This window comes from Brugia malayi, assembly GCF_000002995.4.
Source record: "Brugia malayi strain FR3 genome assembly, contig: Bm_v4_ChrX_scaffold_001, whole genome shotgun sequence".
Classification (NCBI taxonomy): Eukaryota; Metazoa; Nematoda; class Chromadorea; order Rhabditida; family Onchocercidae; genus Brugia; species Brugia malayi.
The window spans coordinates 579,094-592,639 of NW_025062479.1; the positions used below are offsets into that span (position 1 = coordinate 579,094).

The following is a 13,546-nucleotide window of genomic DNA, read 5'->3' on the forward strand; positions in this document are numbered from 1 at the left end:
ATTAGAAGACAAATTTATATATTATTTATTATCCTCATAACTTTTAATAAACTAATAAGAATTTTTGAAAATAAAATTTGAATAATTTTACTTCAGTTGAAATCCATCCAATAAATTAGTAAAATAATAACTGTATACGAAATGATTGATTGTTCATCATATTCTTTTAGCTTCCAATTAAACGATTTAGAATCGTAATAATTTTTTGTAACTCGTAAACAAAATTCATATTTGACCAAAGTTTGCGTACGCCAGATGAACTGTCACCTGTCACCACAAGCAGTGTTAACTGCTCGAAAACAACGCTCAACCCAAATTTTCCTTCATTTAATATTTTTATTGTTGTTAAATGTGCCACGGAATATGCAATCATTGTTTGAATTATTTGCAGGTCACTGATATCTTATCATTTTTGTGTTTCTCCATCAATGATATTATTATTTCCGTTATTGTTACTGATGTAGTTGCTGTTTTCTTCTTTTTAATGTAAAAAGGAGATCAAATAAACAAAGCTGTGAATTTGTTCATTAACTCTACTTAATTATCACTTCTTCTCGACATTCTTTGATGATTGCAGTTATAAAATTTTTAGAAAAATATTAATTTAAGTAATATTTTTGTAATTCTCCACTAATGTCTTTTTCGTTCCACAGCTATAAAATTGTCCTGAAATGTTGATTTGTAAATATATTCAAGAAAAGTTGCTATCTCAGAACTTGCTGTTGCTTGATAGAATTATGTAAATTGTTCGGGTTAGTCAATTGTCATCACATCATAAAAAAACGAAGGAATTAAAATTTTGAATTATTATTTAAAATATAATTTTTGGTGACATTAAAAAAAAATCCTCTCTATAATGAAAGAGAATTTCAAAGAAAGTTTTGAAAAAAATCAAGATGCTTCCACAAAATTTCTGAAATCAAAAAAGCAAGTAATGCAAATTCCTTCCAATTGTACAATAATTTCTAATGTATATACATGACTAATAAATAATGAATTGGGTCCATTTCATTTATTAATATAGTACCATAGATGTTAATAAATTTTGGTCCATGCAAGGTTACAGCTCATTGGTTTAAACTTAGTCTCATTTCGTTTTCAATGCAGTAAAGATAGGTATTAGGTATGAAGTGCTAATGAAAAATTTATTCAAGTTCAATACGGAGACAATTTGCTTAGCTAATGCAAGCTATAAAGCCCAACAGATCAGTGAAATTATGTGGAATAATCTGAAAGCTCTATAGAAATTGTAATAAAGTACTGTACTTCGAGAATTTGATAGTAACAGTCATTGAAATCATCAAGCGATATTTGTTTTGTGTTTTACGAAATATTATCGTTTCTCTCATTTTTAATTTTATTGATTGCAGTTTTCTTAATTTTTAATTTTTTGCTAACAGCATCAAAATAGAAGTCACCAATAAGTTTGACACATCGTAAACAGTATAATAAAAGTTTTGTAATTTGTTTTGCTGTAGGACATTTAAATTTGTAAAAATAAATGAATAAAAATGATAAATTATCTCAGATTTCATTTGTTGACATATTGCTGAATTTTTTTAAAGTTCAGAGCACAAAATTTTCCATTCATTTCAATTCGATAATAGTGTTGCAAATATTCAACAATTACTATATCAGAAGAGACTAAAAGTTGGTACATAGAGAGCATAAGTAATAAATAATTGAATTTTATTTAATCAATACTTATTTGCAGTCTTACATGTTACAATGAAGAGATCGTGAATTTAAACTTTTCTAATTTATTTCGATTTTTTTGTCTCACTAAAAATTCGTAAAAAGTTAGCAAGAAATGTAAAAAAAAAAAAACGAATTTTCAGGTGTAAATGAAGTGAATAAGTAGTGCCATATCTCCAGCATTACTTTTAGTTCAGATTCATGCAATAATACTATATGAACTTCTGTAAAATTTTTTGAAATTATGGTCTAACTGATTCTGTGAATAATGTACCTACCTTGTAAGAGTTTGAAATGACTGCTATAATAATTAGCCTAGTTGAAATATTATAAGATCAAAAAAGAATTATGATAAGGACAAATTGAAAATTATGCGAAAAATTAAACCAGATATGCGGAGGAGGGGTTGAATCGATGAAAAGCTGACAAAATTCATTCAGGGGAAAAAAAGAAAAAACTAAATCAAAGAGAGGTAACATCACAATTAACAAAAAGTTGCTCAAAAAATAATTCAGTGTCATTTTGGTACATAATAGTTTCTTTGGGAAGTTTATCATTGGAATGCAGCATATTGTTGGAAGAGTGATGCAGAAATGCTGTTGTTTTGATAAATGATGAATTTTGGTGATCGTTGGAGTTACTGTTTCTACGGATGATATCATTGTCATCGCTGTTTGCATTGCATTTGGGAGGTGATTTCATCAGTATTACCGGAGTTATGGTACCGTATTGCTGGCTTATCTGACTCGAAGTTATAGAATTCTTTTCTGCTGAAGTCCTGAGTACTAACTGTTAATCTTTCATTTTAAACTTTTGAGATCTTACTCTTTTTTTTTTTTTTTTAATTTAAAATTTGAGCATTCAAATCATTATATGCACAATAAATTACAATAAATCCAGCAGAACATCCAATAAATGAAAGATATCAATATTTTATGTTAATGGGAAATATATGGATTAGTTTTAGAAGGATAAAGGAAATTTATAGCAAACCCCCTGAATGTGAAGGAGAGAGGCAAATAAAAAGAAAGTGATCATATGGAATTTTTAAAATCTCTCTTTGCTTAAACCAATTTATTCTAATAAACAAAATGGAAAGTATAAGAGGGAAAAATGAATAAGAGAAATTTACCCTCAACAATGCTACAGGATACAAAATGCGGGTAGGACGAGCAATCAACCACAGATGTGGAAAGAATGCTATTTGGTACTTCCGTGGTGGCTATTTGACTGAAAATTGAAACGATATTTAAGAGAAAACAATCTTTCAAATAATAAGCGTGTTCAACTGCTCAAAAAAAAAAAAGAAAAAAATTAATGAATTTGAAATACCTCATAAACCTCATTTGTTGATTAACCAAATGACCAACAGCGCTTTGCCGCATGCGAACATTTTTGTATGGCTGACATACGGCAATATATACTTTTGGCGCAAAAAAGCAACATAGTGCTACAGTACCGCTCATAGAAATACACATACACAAACTTGTCATTTGTATCTGTAAGAGTAAAAATTATGTAAATTGGCAACTTTAAAGAGCAAAACAAGTGCTACCAAATATGACGATTAATCAAATTATAATATTGTTTAGTAGTTTGATGGGTAACAAATCTTACTAATGATCAAAAAAAAAAAATTCATTTCAATTCTTCAGCCTTTATCTATTTATTGTCCAAAAATTCATTTCCAGTTTTCAGTTGTTTCCACTTATTTACAGATTCTTTGAATACCATTAATTTTAGGGATAGTTATGAGAATAAATAGCCAGAATCTGTGCAATCACCAAAAAGTTTAACATTTGGAAGCAAAAATTCAAGCAGAAGCAATAACATTAGTCAGCCAATTTCATTTTAGCTGAAATTTTAGCTGTTGAGCAGAATCTATTAATCTTAAACCTATTTATCACTTTCAATTCTTCCTTTTTGTTTGTAAAACAACTTAAGAGCATGCATATTTACTGTGCAATTTAAAAAGACATGAGTGCATAAATTATATGTTACACACAAGCATGCAACCACTTCAAATCTCACTTTGTTGGTGGAAAATAAAAATGAGCTCTGTGATGGGCGTTTTATAGATGATAGATACTGTTAAATTGCAGCAGTCATAAACAAATCAGAAAACTTCAGGAGAGATGGATGAACTTAAAGGTTGCCATCTTTCGCTTCATTTGACAACGATTCATCAGCGGTTTCAGAAGAACTTAATGTGAAATCTGCATGCGTTGTGTTTTGACTGATTCTTAATTGATTTTTACTCGTTTCAATAATTTGTTCACCTCGACGTAGACGCGTGCGTGACCAGCGGTCAACATTAATATCGATCCACGGGGAATGCAACGTTAAAGCATGCGTAGATACACATAGTGAGATGAAATTGCGTCCACAGTAAATCCTCGTATCGCCATTGTCCATATCATGCTTCACTTTAACCCCTTGAACGATTGCGTTCAGCTGATTACCCTTCTGATCTACATTTGCTTGTCGTGCTGCCAGCATGCATCGCTCATGCTTATCTTCATAGATCCCAAATACGTCACTACCACCGTCATCGTCCAGAAATAGCGCAACTGTAGCGTCGATATCGCGACGTAAACAAAATTTGTCCTTTGCTACGGTGACATTTTCATGAATTAACACTTCCTGTTTCGTTATAGAATGCACTCGTGTCGGTGGATCTGTTCCCTTCACATCAAACACGTGAACAGTATCACTGTTAGCCCGAACCCGTGGACCCTGTACCATATCGAACAACACCTGAAGTTCCTTCTTTCACCATTTTTTTAAATGTTTTTTTTTTTTTCGGTATTTCACGAATTAATCCCTACAAAATCCTACTAGCTTACCTGTGTTTCTTGTTGGACAATTTCAACGGATGGATGATGTACAGCAGCCACTCGTCCACCACTGCAAATAGTAGCCGCAACACCACCAATGCGACAAATACGGATATGTTTGTTGAGTGTTATTTCGACCACTACGTCATGGGATAAAACCAGCGCTAAAGTGTCAGATGGTGTGACACATAAGACAGCCTGACATGACGAATCTCCTCTCCAGGAAAATTTCACCTTACGACCCGGTGGATTTTTACAGATACTTGAGCTTGCGGAATGAAACATTGTTTCGGGTACAAGAACCACCTCACACTAGCAAAATTTAAAAAACAAGTGATAAAAATCCGAAATATTCAACTTAAAGTTTAATGTAACACTCCAGTATTATGTAAATTATCATGTTTTTAAATTGAGTGCTTATTCCGTCTAAACGAAATATGTCCATTTAATGTCAAGGACAAAAAAAATATAAGCATGCAGAGTGACACATCAAACACATACCATCTAAAAATCATGCAGAAAAAAAAAGTGTTAAATTTAAGCACTGTTTTTTTCAAAACCAATAATTAAATCTGTTACCTTGAAATTATTTTGTGTTGCGAAGTAAATTGGTCCTGGAAAGAAAGAATTCAAGCGTTACTAACATTTATAAAAACTACGTAATTTAGTCATTAATACTTGAAATGACGTATTCAAAATCACGTAAAAGATACATGAATGTCAACTTTCGTGTTCACATAAAGATGTGAGGAATGCGACGAAAAATACAAGAACTAACCAAAGGAAAGCCATAAGATACTCGTACTGTACATTGTGAAGCCAATTAATCGTGTTTCATTGAAATTTTCAGGAATTTTTCGTGTTTTAAAGGCATACAATGTACAAGCGATGATCAGAAGCATATTGTACAGTAATGAAATCAGCAAATGAGAAGCTCTAGCTTTACAGGTTAAAACTGTTTCTTTCCGTGACGGAAATAATATAGCGGTACCTGGTGGATCAATAATCAACCATACTAAAGAACCGATCAGTTGTATCGATACAATACCGCAACATATTGCTATCTGAAATAAGTAAACTTATTTTGATATTTATGATTCTGATACACACAGTAGACTTCCTAAATACATTTTCATATTTTTTTCACTTTTTATTTTTGTTCTTTTCAGATCAAAATTTTGCAATGAATTTGGAAAAGTAAAATCAAACAACGAAATTTCAAAAGATGAAACCTGCGCACTGGGTACAATGCAATCAAGACGTCCTACACTTTGCATCAAAAATATTCTTGCTAAAAGATTTGTTTTGGTTAAAATTGCAGCATAAATGGTAGACATTGATAAGCCAATGAGAATTCGTGATGCTGCACATATTGCAATGTTTGGCTTAGATACAAGGATGAAAGTTGCCAGGTAGCACAATAAAATTCCAGCTAACATGAAGTAGCACAATTCACGACCAGATGCCATTATAACAGGTGTACTGCTATATCGAATAAATACCTATTGAACAGAATCACTATTACTTATGTTCAGTTAAATTTAATCTGTATTGGATTTAATTTAGTTAGAATAGCCAAAGTTATTGATCACAGAGAAATAACTAATTGTGGAAGTTAAGCTATCAAAGAAAATCATATTTTTTTTTATCTTTTGTTTGCGCTTTATGTTTTGAATTTAAATTTTTAAAAAATAAGCGGAAAAATTACTGCAAAAACGAAAAGTGTTGCTACTATGCCAAGTGTAGAACATATGGCTGGTAGCACTACCCATGGGCTATTATATTCCAATGTTGTTGGTGGTATTAGTTTGCATGCAACCAAATCGTCATTAGGTGCATAACCTAATGGACACTGGAAACATCTGCAAATTCATTTCATATTTATCATGAAGAAATAAGAGAAAAAAAATTCAGAACAAAAATGGATTTTTTTTTATTTTTTCAAAATTTGGAAAACTTTTTATTTTTGGAATTTTAATATCATTTCGCTTAGTGTCTCAATACTTGCACTATTGAGAAGAAATAGTATTCGAACTTTTCTTAAAGCATTTTTACTCATCTTGTTTCATTGATGATAATTGATGTTGACACATCGCATGGTATGCAAGTCCAACAACAATTCTGATCCTGATAAGCACGGTAGTGTCCTCGTGGACAATCTGTGCTGCATACTGATAACGGTAATGAACCATCCCATCTTTTCAATCCTTTCCTAAAAATTCAAAATATTTTTCAAACTAATAAAGCTTTTCTTTTTTTTTTTTTTCAAAAAAACTCAAATTGTATAAAATTTCAGCATTTAAAATGCTTTATCTTTTTGACCGGAAATTTAATTTTAATCAAAGCACTTCTAAATATGGCAACCTGATACGGCGAACATTTAGATTAAGCTTCTTTCCTGCAGTCCATTTGCCAACATTTTGATAGTAGCCCATATCATTTAATTGATAAATATTATAATTGCCAATCCCATCACCATTTGCGTCAATATGCGGTGGAACGCCAGCTGTAAGAATTATAATTAAAAGCCTTAAAAAGCTTTAAAACAAGGTGTGAATTGAAATTTCAGTTAGTTTCCTGAAGAACTAAAGATTTTCCAAAATTTACTACCATAGGAAATCATTTCTAATATTTGATTTTTTTTTTTCTCTCTCTTCTGTGATTTTGAAATCTTACGTTCAATTGAAACGTTCCTATAATAACTTTGCAATCGTGCTCCATCGAAATCGGTTTTAGAAATATTGCAGTTGTGGAAGTTCAGTGATGAACAGGTCGTCTGTAAATTTATGCAAAATACAAATCAATTATTTAATTTTTATCTTATCAAAATTTCGAATCTAATTCTGGAATTGGAATTGCTTTCAAATACTCGGAAAGCGATTAGCCAAGCATTTTATTAATAGCTTATCTTATCAGTCGTAGTTAAAGAATTCAGTAAATTTAAAAATTTCAAGTTAAATTACTTTCTCCTTGTAGCAAATGATTTAGCACCTGTATGTATTGATGAAGTGCTCTAGCGACAACGTTTACTGCATCGATAACAAATGGTACGTAAGCTTCTTGCTTAAAGGTAATGCCATGTTTGTCAAAACACTCTCCGAAATTATTGTGTTCGTCCGTACAGTTAATCAATTCCCAGTACTCACGAAGAAATGTATTTGATGGCCATAAATTCTTGAAATATCTGTCAAAATCTAAATTTCAAGATTTAATTTTGTTCTAGAAGCAAATAAATTGTGAGTGCTGAAAGTAGAACTAAAAAAGAAACTTTAAAAAATACAAAAACGATAGATTAATTCTTTCTTAAATTACATAAATTATAGATGAGAAATGTATTTTGTTTGGGCTATTTATCATCTATGTCTAATTTCATTGTTGTATTTTAAAACTTCCTCAGGTATCAGCTACCGCGACTTTCAGTTCAATTAATAAATTTTCTAAAAAGCTATGAGTGTAAGAAAGATTTCACATTTAAATGATACAACATCCTCTTCACAATCACATAGTTTCAAACCTGGCACAACTTTAAGATCAGGTGAGATTGTTACCGCTCCACTGGTCATTGCTTCATAACCAGTTATAACAGACTGTTTGATCCCCCAAGAATCACTAGCAATCCACCTGAGTTCCATTTCTTTTTAAATTATTTTTATGCGACAAATTATATTTTTTTGGTTCAAAAAGAAATGTGTAAGATTTCAACTATTTCTTCATTTTGTAATTTATGGCTAATTTAAAAGTCGATAATTTGAGCTACTGCTCGTAATGAAATAGTTTCTTCAAAGCTTTTTAAATGGAAATGGAAGGAAATTAATTTATAAATATTATTACTTCGATTCGCAAAATTTCATTTGCTTTTTTTAATGCCATAACTTTATTCTTTTCTTTTTTTATAAGATTTACCAATATATCGTCAGTATAAATCATCTCAACTATATCATTTTATTTTTTCAGCTTATAGGTAATAATTTTTTAGGAATCTTTCCAGTCAGTTTTCATTATCCGCTTGATTTTCTTAGAATTTTAATCAGTTTTGAGTTACGGCTATTTGTCAACTCCCGGTGACTTTTAACTTCGTCATGCGAAACTTAACGTAGTTCCAAGACAACTTTATAGCAAATGAATACATCAATATTCTAATGCGCTAATCAGCACTGCTTTACTAAGCGTATAAAAAAGTCCACGTGTAGTGTTACGCTTATGAGTCATGTATTGTGTTTGCTGATTTGTGTTTTTAAAGAGAAAGATTATGAGCTACCAGAAGTAATTATCAAAAGTTGAATCCTCATGTCTGATATCATCTAAACTTGAAAGCATTCGCCTTAATTGGTCCTCATCAACGAATATTACAACACCACGTGCTTTCTTTGTGTACTTCATTTTGAAGAAAAGCTCTCTGCAAAAGAGTAATAAGAAGTTTTTGAAGAGAAACAAAAAAATATTAAAAGTTAAGTGAAAAAAAAATTCTTAACGAAAAATTTTTCAAGTGAAAAAGAGAAATTACTCATAAGGTTAAAGGATAGGGGAAAAGGTATGAACTGATAAAGATTTAACAGGAAGTAATTAATTGACTTTAATTGAATATCTGTCAATTAATTTCATCAAAAAGAACCGATCGCTCACTTTTACAACGATCAGAAAAGGTTAACTAACTTGAATTGACTATCTGTCCACCGTCGATTAATCTTATGAACGTCACCATCAATGCATATCCCAAGTTCTGCAGCTGCAGCACGAAAAGAATCGATCCCTCGTTCTCCGTAAGCCCCAGTTATAGCAATCGCATGCACGTAAGTCCAGCCTAGTGCCGAGACCTGACATGAGTCATCAAGTTATGTTCTCCGTTGAACATATCAAGTAATAACTCGTTGAACACGTAGATTGCTCAACTGTCACGTGACTATCCTTTTCTATCTGCTTTTCTTAGCTAAGAGAATCATTTTAACAGCAAACGACCTTATAATAAAAAGAAGAGAAAAAATTTAGAATCTCTTCTCAATGTTGTTGTAATGTTTTAGATTGAAAGGGGTTTTACAACTTACTACGTGTGCCATAGCAGTGGCTTGAAAATTGTCTGGTGGTACCACACGTGAGAAATAAGCAAATCTGAAATAAGAATACTCCAAACGTTGAAGTATTTTGCTGCACAATTTTCAGTTTCTATTTTTAATTATTATTAACAGAATAATGTCTGTTTAATTCTTCACAAACCTCGGTTTCTCGCTAAGCTCAGTGCCTGTCGAGGAATAACTTATTTGAGGCACCTGAAATGCAATCGATGAGATGTAAAATATTGATACCAAAAAATTAATTTTGTTCTTCAGATGCCTTCAACAAAAATGAGCATACTAATTAGTTTAGGCTATCCCTTTTCAAAAAAAAAAAAAAAAAAAAAAAAAAAAGCTAAAGCTAATTGGACAGATAACAAACAAGGAATTTGAAATTTGATATTACTAAAAGAGGCACATACAAAAGGAAAGTCCTTAAATCCAATTCAATTTTTCATTAAAGTTTTTTCCATGAAATGAAATATTTACTTTGAATAGCTGTAGCATAGATGCCACCATAACAGAAACTTGACTGCTAGCAGCACCAATAACAGCTGCAACTGGATGATGCTGGTAGATGGGTTTAGAACCATCGGAGCAATAAATCTCTTCCGCTTGCGACATTATCGTTTTGATGAATACCAAAGTTTGTTCCAATGCATACGAATCAACTGAGCTTAAGCAAATAAGCTTCTAAGCACTTTTCCATTAACATTTGCAATCATTATTATAAGTGCTAATAATGGGTAATGCTAGTCAGAAAATATTGCTTCTGTCAAGCACTTTTTAAAGCAAATTCTAGACTGATTCGGCTGTGCTAACAACATGAGAAAAGCAATATAAAAAATTCAAAATTTAAATTTTGAAAAAAGAATGGTTAAGAAATTTGATGTGTTATATTATTGCCGCTTTCCCTTTTCAATTTTAAAATTACTTTAATCTGATTTATCATTCTTTTTTGCTACAGGAAAGCTTAAAATTTTTGATCTCGAAACTTTTAAATAATCATTCCGAAGAAAGTGAGTAATTGAATGAACAAGGATTTACTTTGTAAAAACTAAAATTCACCATGTATCAAGAATCTGAGCACCAAGCAAAATGCCCGGTAAAATTGTCTCATCATTATTAACCAAATCTAATGCATAGAGCATTGCTTGAAGTCGTTGTACACCTTGCGCTGCTTTCAGAACACCACACTCAGAACCATTGAAACCCGCTTCATGTACAGGGAAGAGACCTCCCAGTATTATATCACCTTTCAGAAATACTTGACGACCAAAGATGATCGATGAATTTTCAGTTAGTAAAATGACGAGAATGAGACGTAAATAAGCGAATGAATGAATTAACATATGAATTTCGTCTGTTACTGTATTGTCGTCGTTCTTTCCTGCTACACGTACCGTTGTTATATTAATTACTGCATGCAAAGACTCCCAAGAAGATATTGTCGCAAGAAGAGCAAAAAATGTCTCGTAGAGTCAGCATTTTTTTGGATACAAAATCATCGATGCAGACAATTTGATACCTTCTTTCCCTACATTTAGAATCTTCTCTGAAAATTATTCTAATTATTCAGAATTCAAAAAATGAGCAATTTGAATTTCGTGATGTTTTCAATGAATGAATAAAATTATATGAAAGGCGACCAATTTTATCACACAAAATAACTAGTTTGCAAATGGCGGAAATAATAATGACAGCAAGGAATAGCGGAAAAGACAATGATAAAAAGGTGTAATGAATTAAGCTAAACGAAATCTGCGTAAAATTAATCTCAAGAAATACATTATTAAAAAAGATGAAATAATCAAATTCCCAAGTTGCACAATTTGTTTTATTTTCTCATTCTTGTTATCTTCCACTTGTCTCTTCAATTGTCCTTTATTAATAATTGGTGACACTTTTGCATCACTCTGTACAGCATTAGTTTTTTTAACAATCCTGGCTTTGTCTAAAATTTCATTAAAATATAAGGGAAGCATAAGGAAAAATTAGATGCATCTTACTCCTAACTAATCTTCTCCACTTTGTCATGCCTTCACTTATAAGATTCTTTAATTCCAACAATAAAGTGAAAGAGAAACTTTTTAAGTTTTAAAGTTAGTCAGCAAGTGAATTCGAACCTAACAAATCATTACCAAATGTCATTCCTATTTCTTTCACAAATATCCAACTTTTCTCCAACCAATTTTAGGAAATTTGAAAGAAAATACAGTTTATTTCCTTAAATGAGTATGAAAAATGGCAGTGGATGATTGTTTGAAAGCAAAGTGGGAATAATGAAATATTAAAAAAGAGTTATCAAAATGTGATTGTATGACAAAGTTTGAAAAATAACTAACACGAGTTCCTGCCTATAATACTACTTTTCTCATGTTAGCATGAATATTTGAACTCTTCTTCTTTCAGAATTACCTTTTGAAAAAAAAAAAAATTAATAATTCAGTGAGATGATGGGAAGGAAAAACGAAGTTAGAAAGATATATGTGCAAATGTCATAAACTTACTTTTTCTAGTAAGTTTTTTAGACAAGAAATGAACAATTTCTAGATCGGTCCATATTTTCCATCGATGTGCATTCCAATTATTCCTTTGAGAGGTGATGCTAAGCAAACATTTCAAAAAATTTTTAAGCTTAATGGAGAAGTGAAAAAAAAAATTTTCTTTTTAAAATTTATCGTGATTGGAAAAAAAAAGAAGCAACACACACACATCGAAGAATTTCTATTTGTAAAATTCATGATGCATAAATTATGTAAAGTAATATTTCATTTCATGGAAAAAGTTTAATGAAAAATATTGAAAAATTGAATTGGATTTAAGAATTATCCCCTTATATGTACCTCCTTTAGTAATATCAAATTTCTAATTCCTTTTCTCTATCTGTCCAACTAGCTTCAGTTTTTCTTTTTTTAATGGGATGACCTACTTAAAATGGCATTCTAATTAGCTAATTAGTATGCTCATTTTTGTTGAAGGCATCTGAAGAACAAAATTAATTTTTTGGTATCAATATTTTACATCTCATCGATTGCATTTCAGGTGCCTCAAATAAGTTATTCCTCGACAGGCACTGAGCTTAGCGAGAAACCGAGGTTTGTGAAGAATTAAACAGACATTATTCTGTTAATAATAATTAAAAATAGAAAATGAAAATGTGGGAGGAATGAAACAGTGCAGCAGATATGATTTAATATTATGGATATTGAAAATTTAATGCAAAAATGATGAAATTCAATAAATTTTCATAAAAGAATGCAGAAAGTATAAATCAAGCGTCGCTCAGTAAGAGAAACATGCCGAAAGAGGTAGTCGACTTCATTTTGTTTATGTAATTTTACGAATTTCAAGATTTATGTGACAGTTTCGAAATTCTAAAAAAAAATGGTGAATGAAAAAGCATAATTGTTATATAGCATAAAGTCCTGTTTTCGCTTTTTACCTCTTTCACTAACGGGGTGATAAGTTTTCAATTATTAAAAATTCCAACTTTCATCATTTCTCTCTAAAATTAATGAAATAAATAATTCAAATATTTGGAAATTTTAGCGCATAATTATTTGATATAAAACAAAAATTCATGCTGAAAGTTCCATTATTAGAGCAATTCGTTCTTAATATACCTTTTTTTGCAAAAAAAAAACTTGATTTAGGATTAAATAACACTTCTTCCGAAAGGTATCAATAAAATATAATTTTGTACTAGCGAGAAAGATACTGTAATTACTGGAATTCCCGTTAAATTATTCTACGTAACTGAGCAAAAAAAAACATCCTTAAAAGCTAAATTAATTATTACTTCGCTATTTTTCATTCTTCCAAAAAAAAAAATATCGTTTTTACAGATGCAAAAATTCAGTCAGATACTTATCATTTCAGTAATATTTTCATCCAAATATACATATATCGTTACTATACCATTGAAGAAAACCAACAGTTATTAATATTATTTCTATGAAACCA

At 30.8% G+C, this 13,546-nt stretch overlaps 2 protein-coding genes across 3 annotated transcripts; both read right to left on the bottom strand.

The window, feature by feature from the left end:
- Window positions 1-2,447: 2,447 nt before the first annotated feature.
- Bm17877 (Uncharacterized protein) lies at window positions 2,448-3,161 on the bottom strand (the record flags this gene model as incomplete). The annotated part of the gene is made up of 3 exons (XM_043073140.1): window positions 2,448-2,473; window positions 2,828-2,925; window positions 3,028-3,161. 3 exons carry the CDS (start codon window positions 3,159-3,161, stop codon window positions 2,448-2,450), a joined length of 258 nt encoding a protein of 85 aa, XP_042929074.1.
- Window positions 3,162-3,840: 679 nt separating this feature from the next.
- Bma-mgl-3 (metabotropic glutamate receptor type 2, putative) lies at window positions 3,841-10,932 on the bottom strand (the record flags this gene model as incomplete). 2 transcript variants are annotated; one of them, XM_043073141.1, is made up of 17 exons in its annotated part: window positions 3,841-4,452; window positions 4,542-4,844; window positions 5,112-5,146; window positions 5,311-5,596; window positions 5,765-6,034; window positions 6,241-6,394; window positions 6,622-6,744; window positions 6,897-7,038; window positions 7,209-7,308; window positions 7,524-7,726; window positions 8,047-8,153; window positions 8,791-8,928; window positions 9,186-9,346; window positions 9,575-9,638; window positions 9,744-9,796; window positions 10,070-10,256; window positions 10,649-10,932. In XM_043073141.1, 17 exons carry the CDS (start codon window positions 10,930-10,932, stop codon window positions 3,841-3,843), a joined length of 3,222 nt encoding a protein of 1,073 aa, XP_042929075.1. The 2 variants fall into 2 exon arrangements, with proteins under 2 accessions (XP_042929075.1, XP_042929076.1); XM_043073142.1 differs by lacking the exons at window positions 3,841-4,452; window positions 4,542-4,844; window positions 5,112-5,146 and having other exon boundaries at window positions 5,306-5,596.
- Between the last annotated feature and the right edge of the window lie 2,614 nt (window positions 10,933-13,546).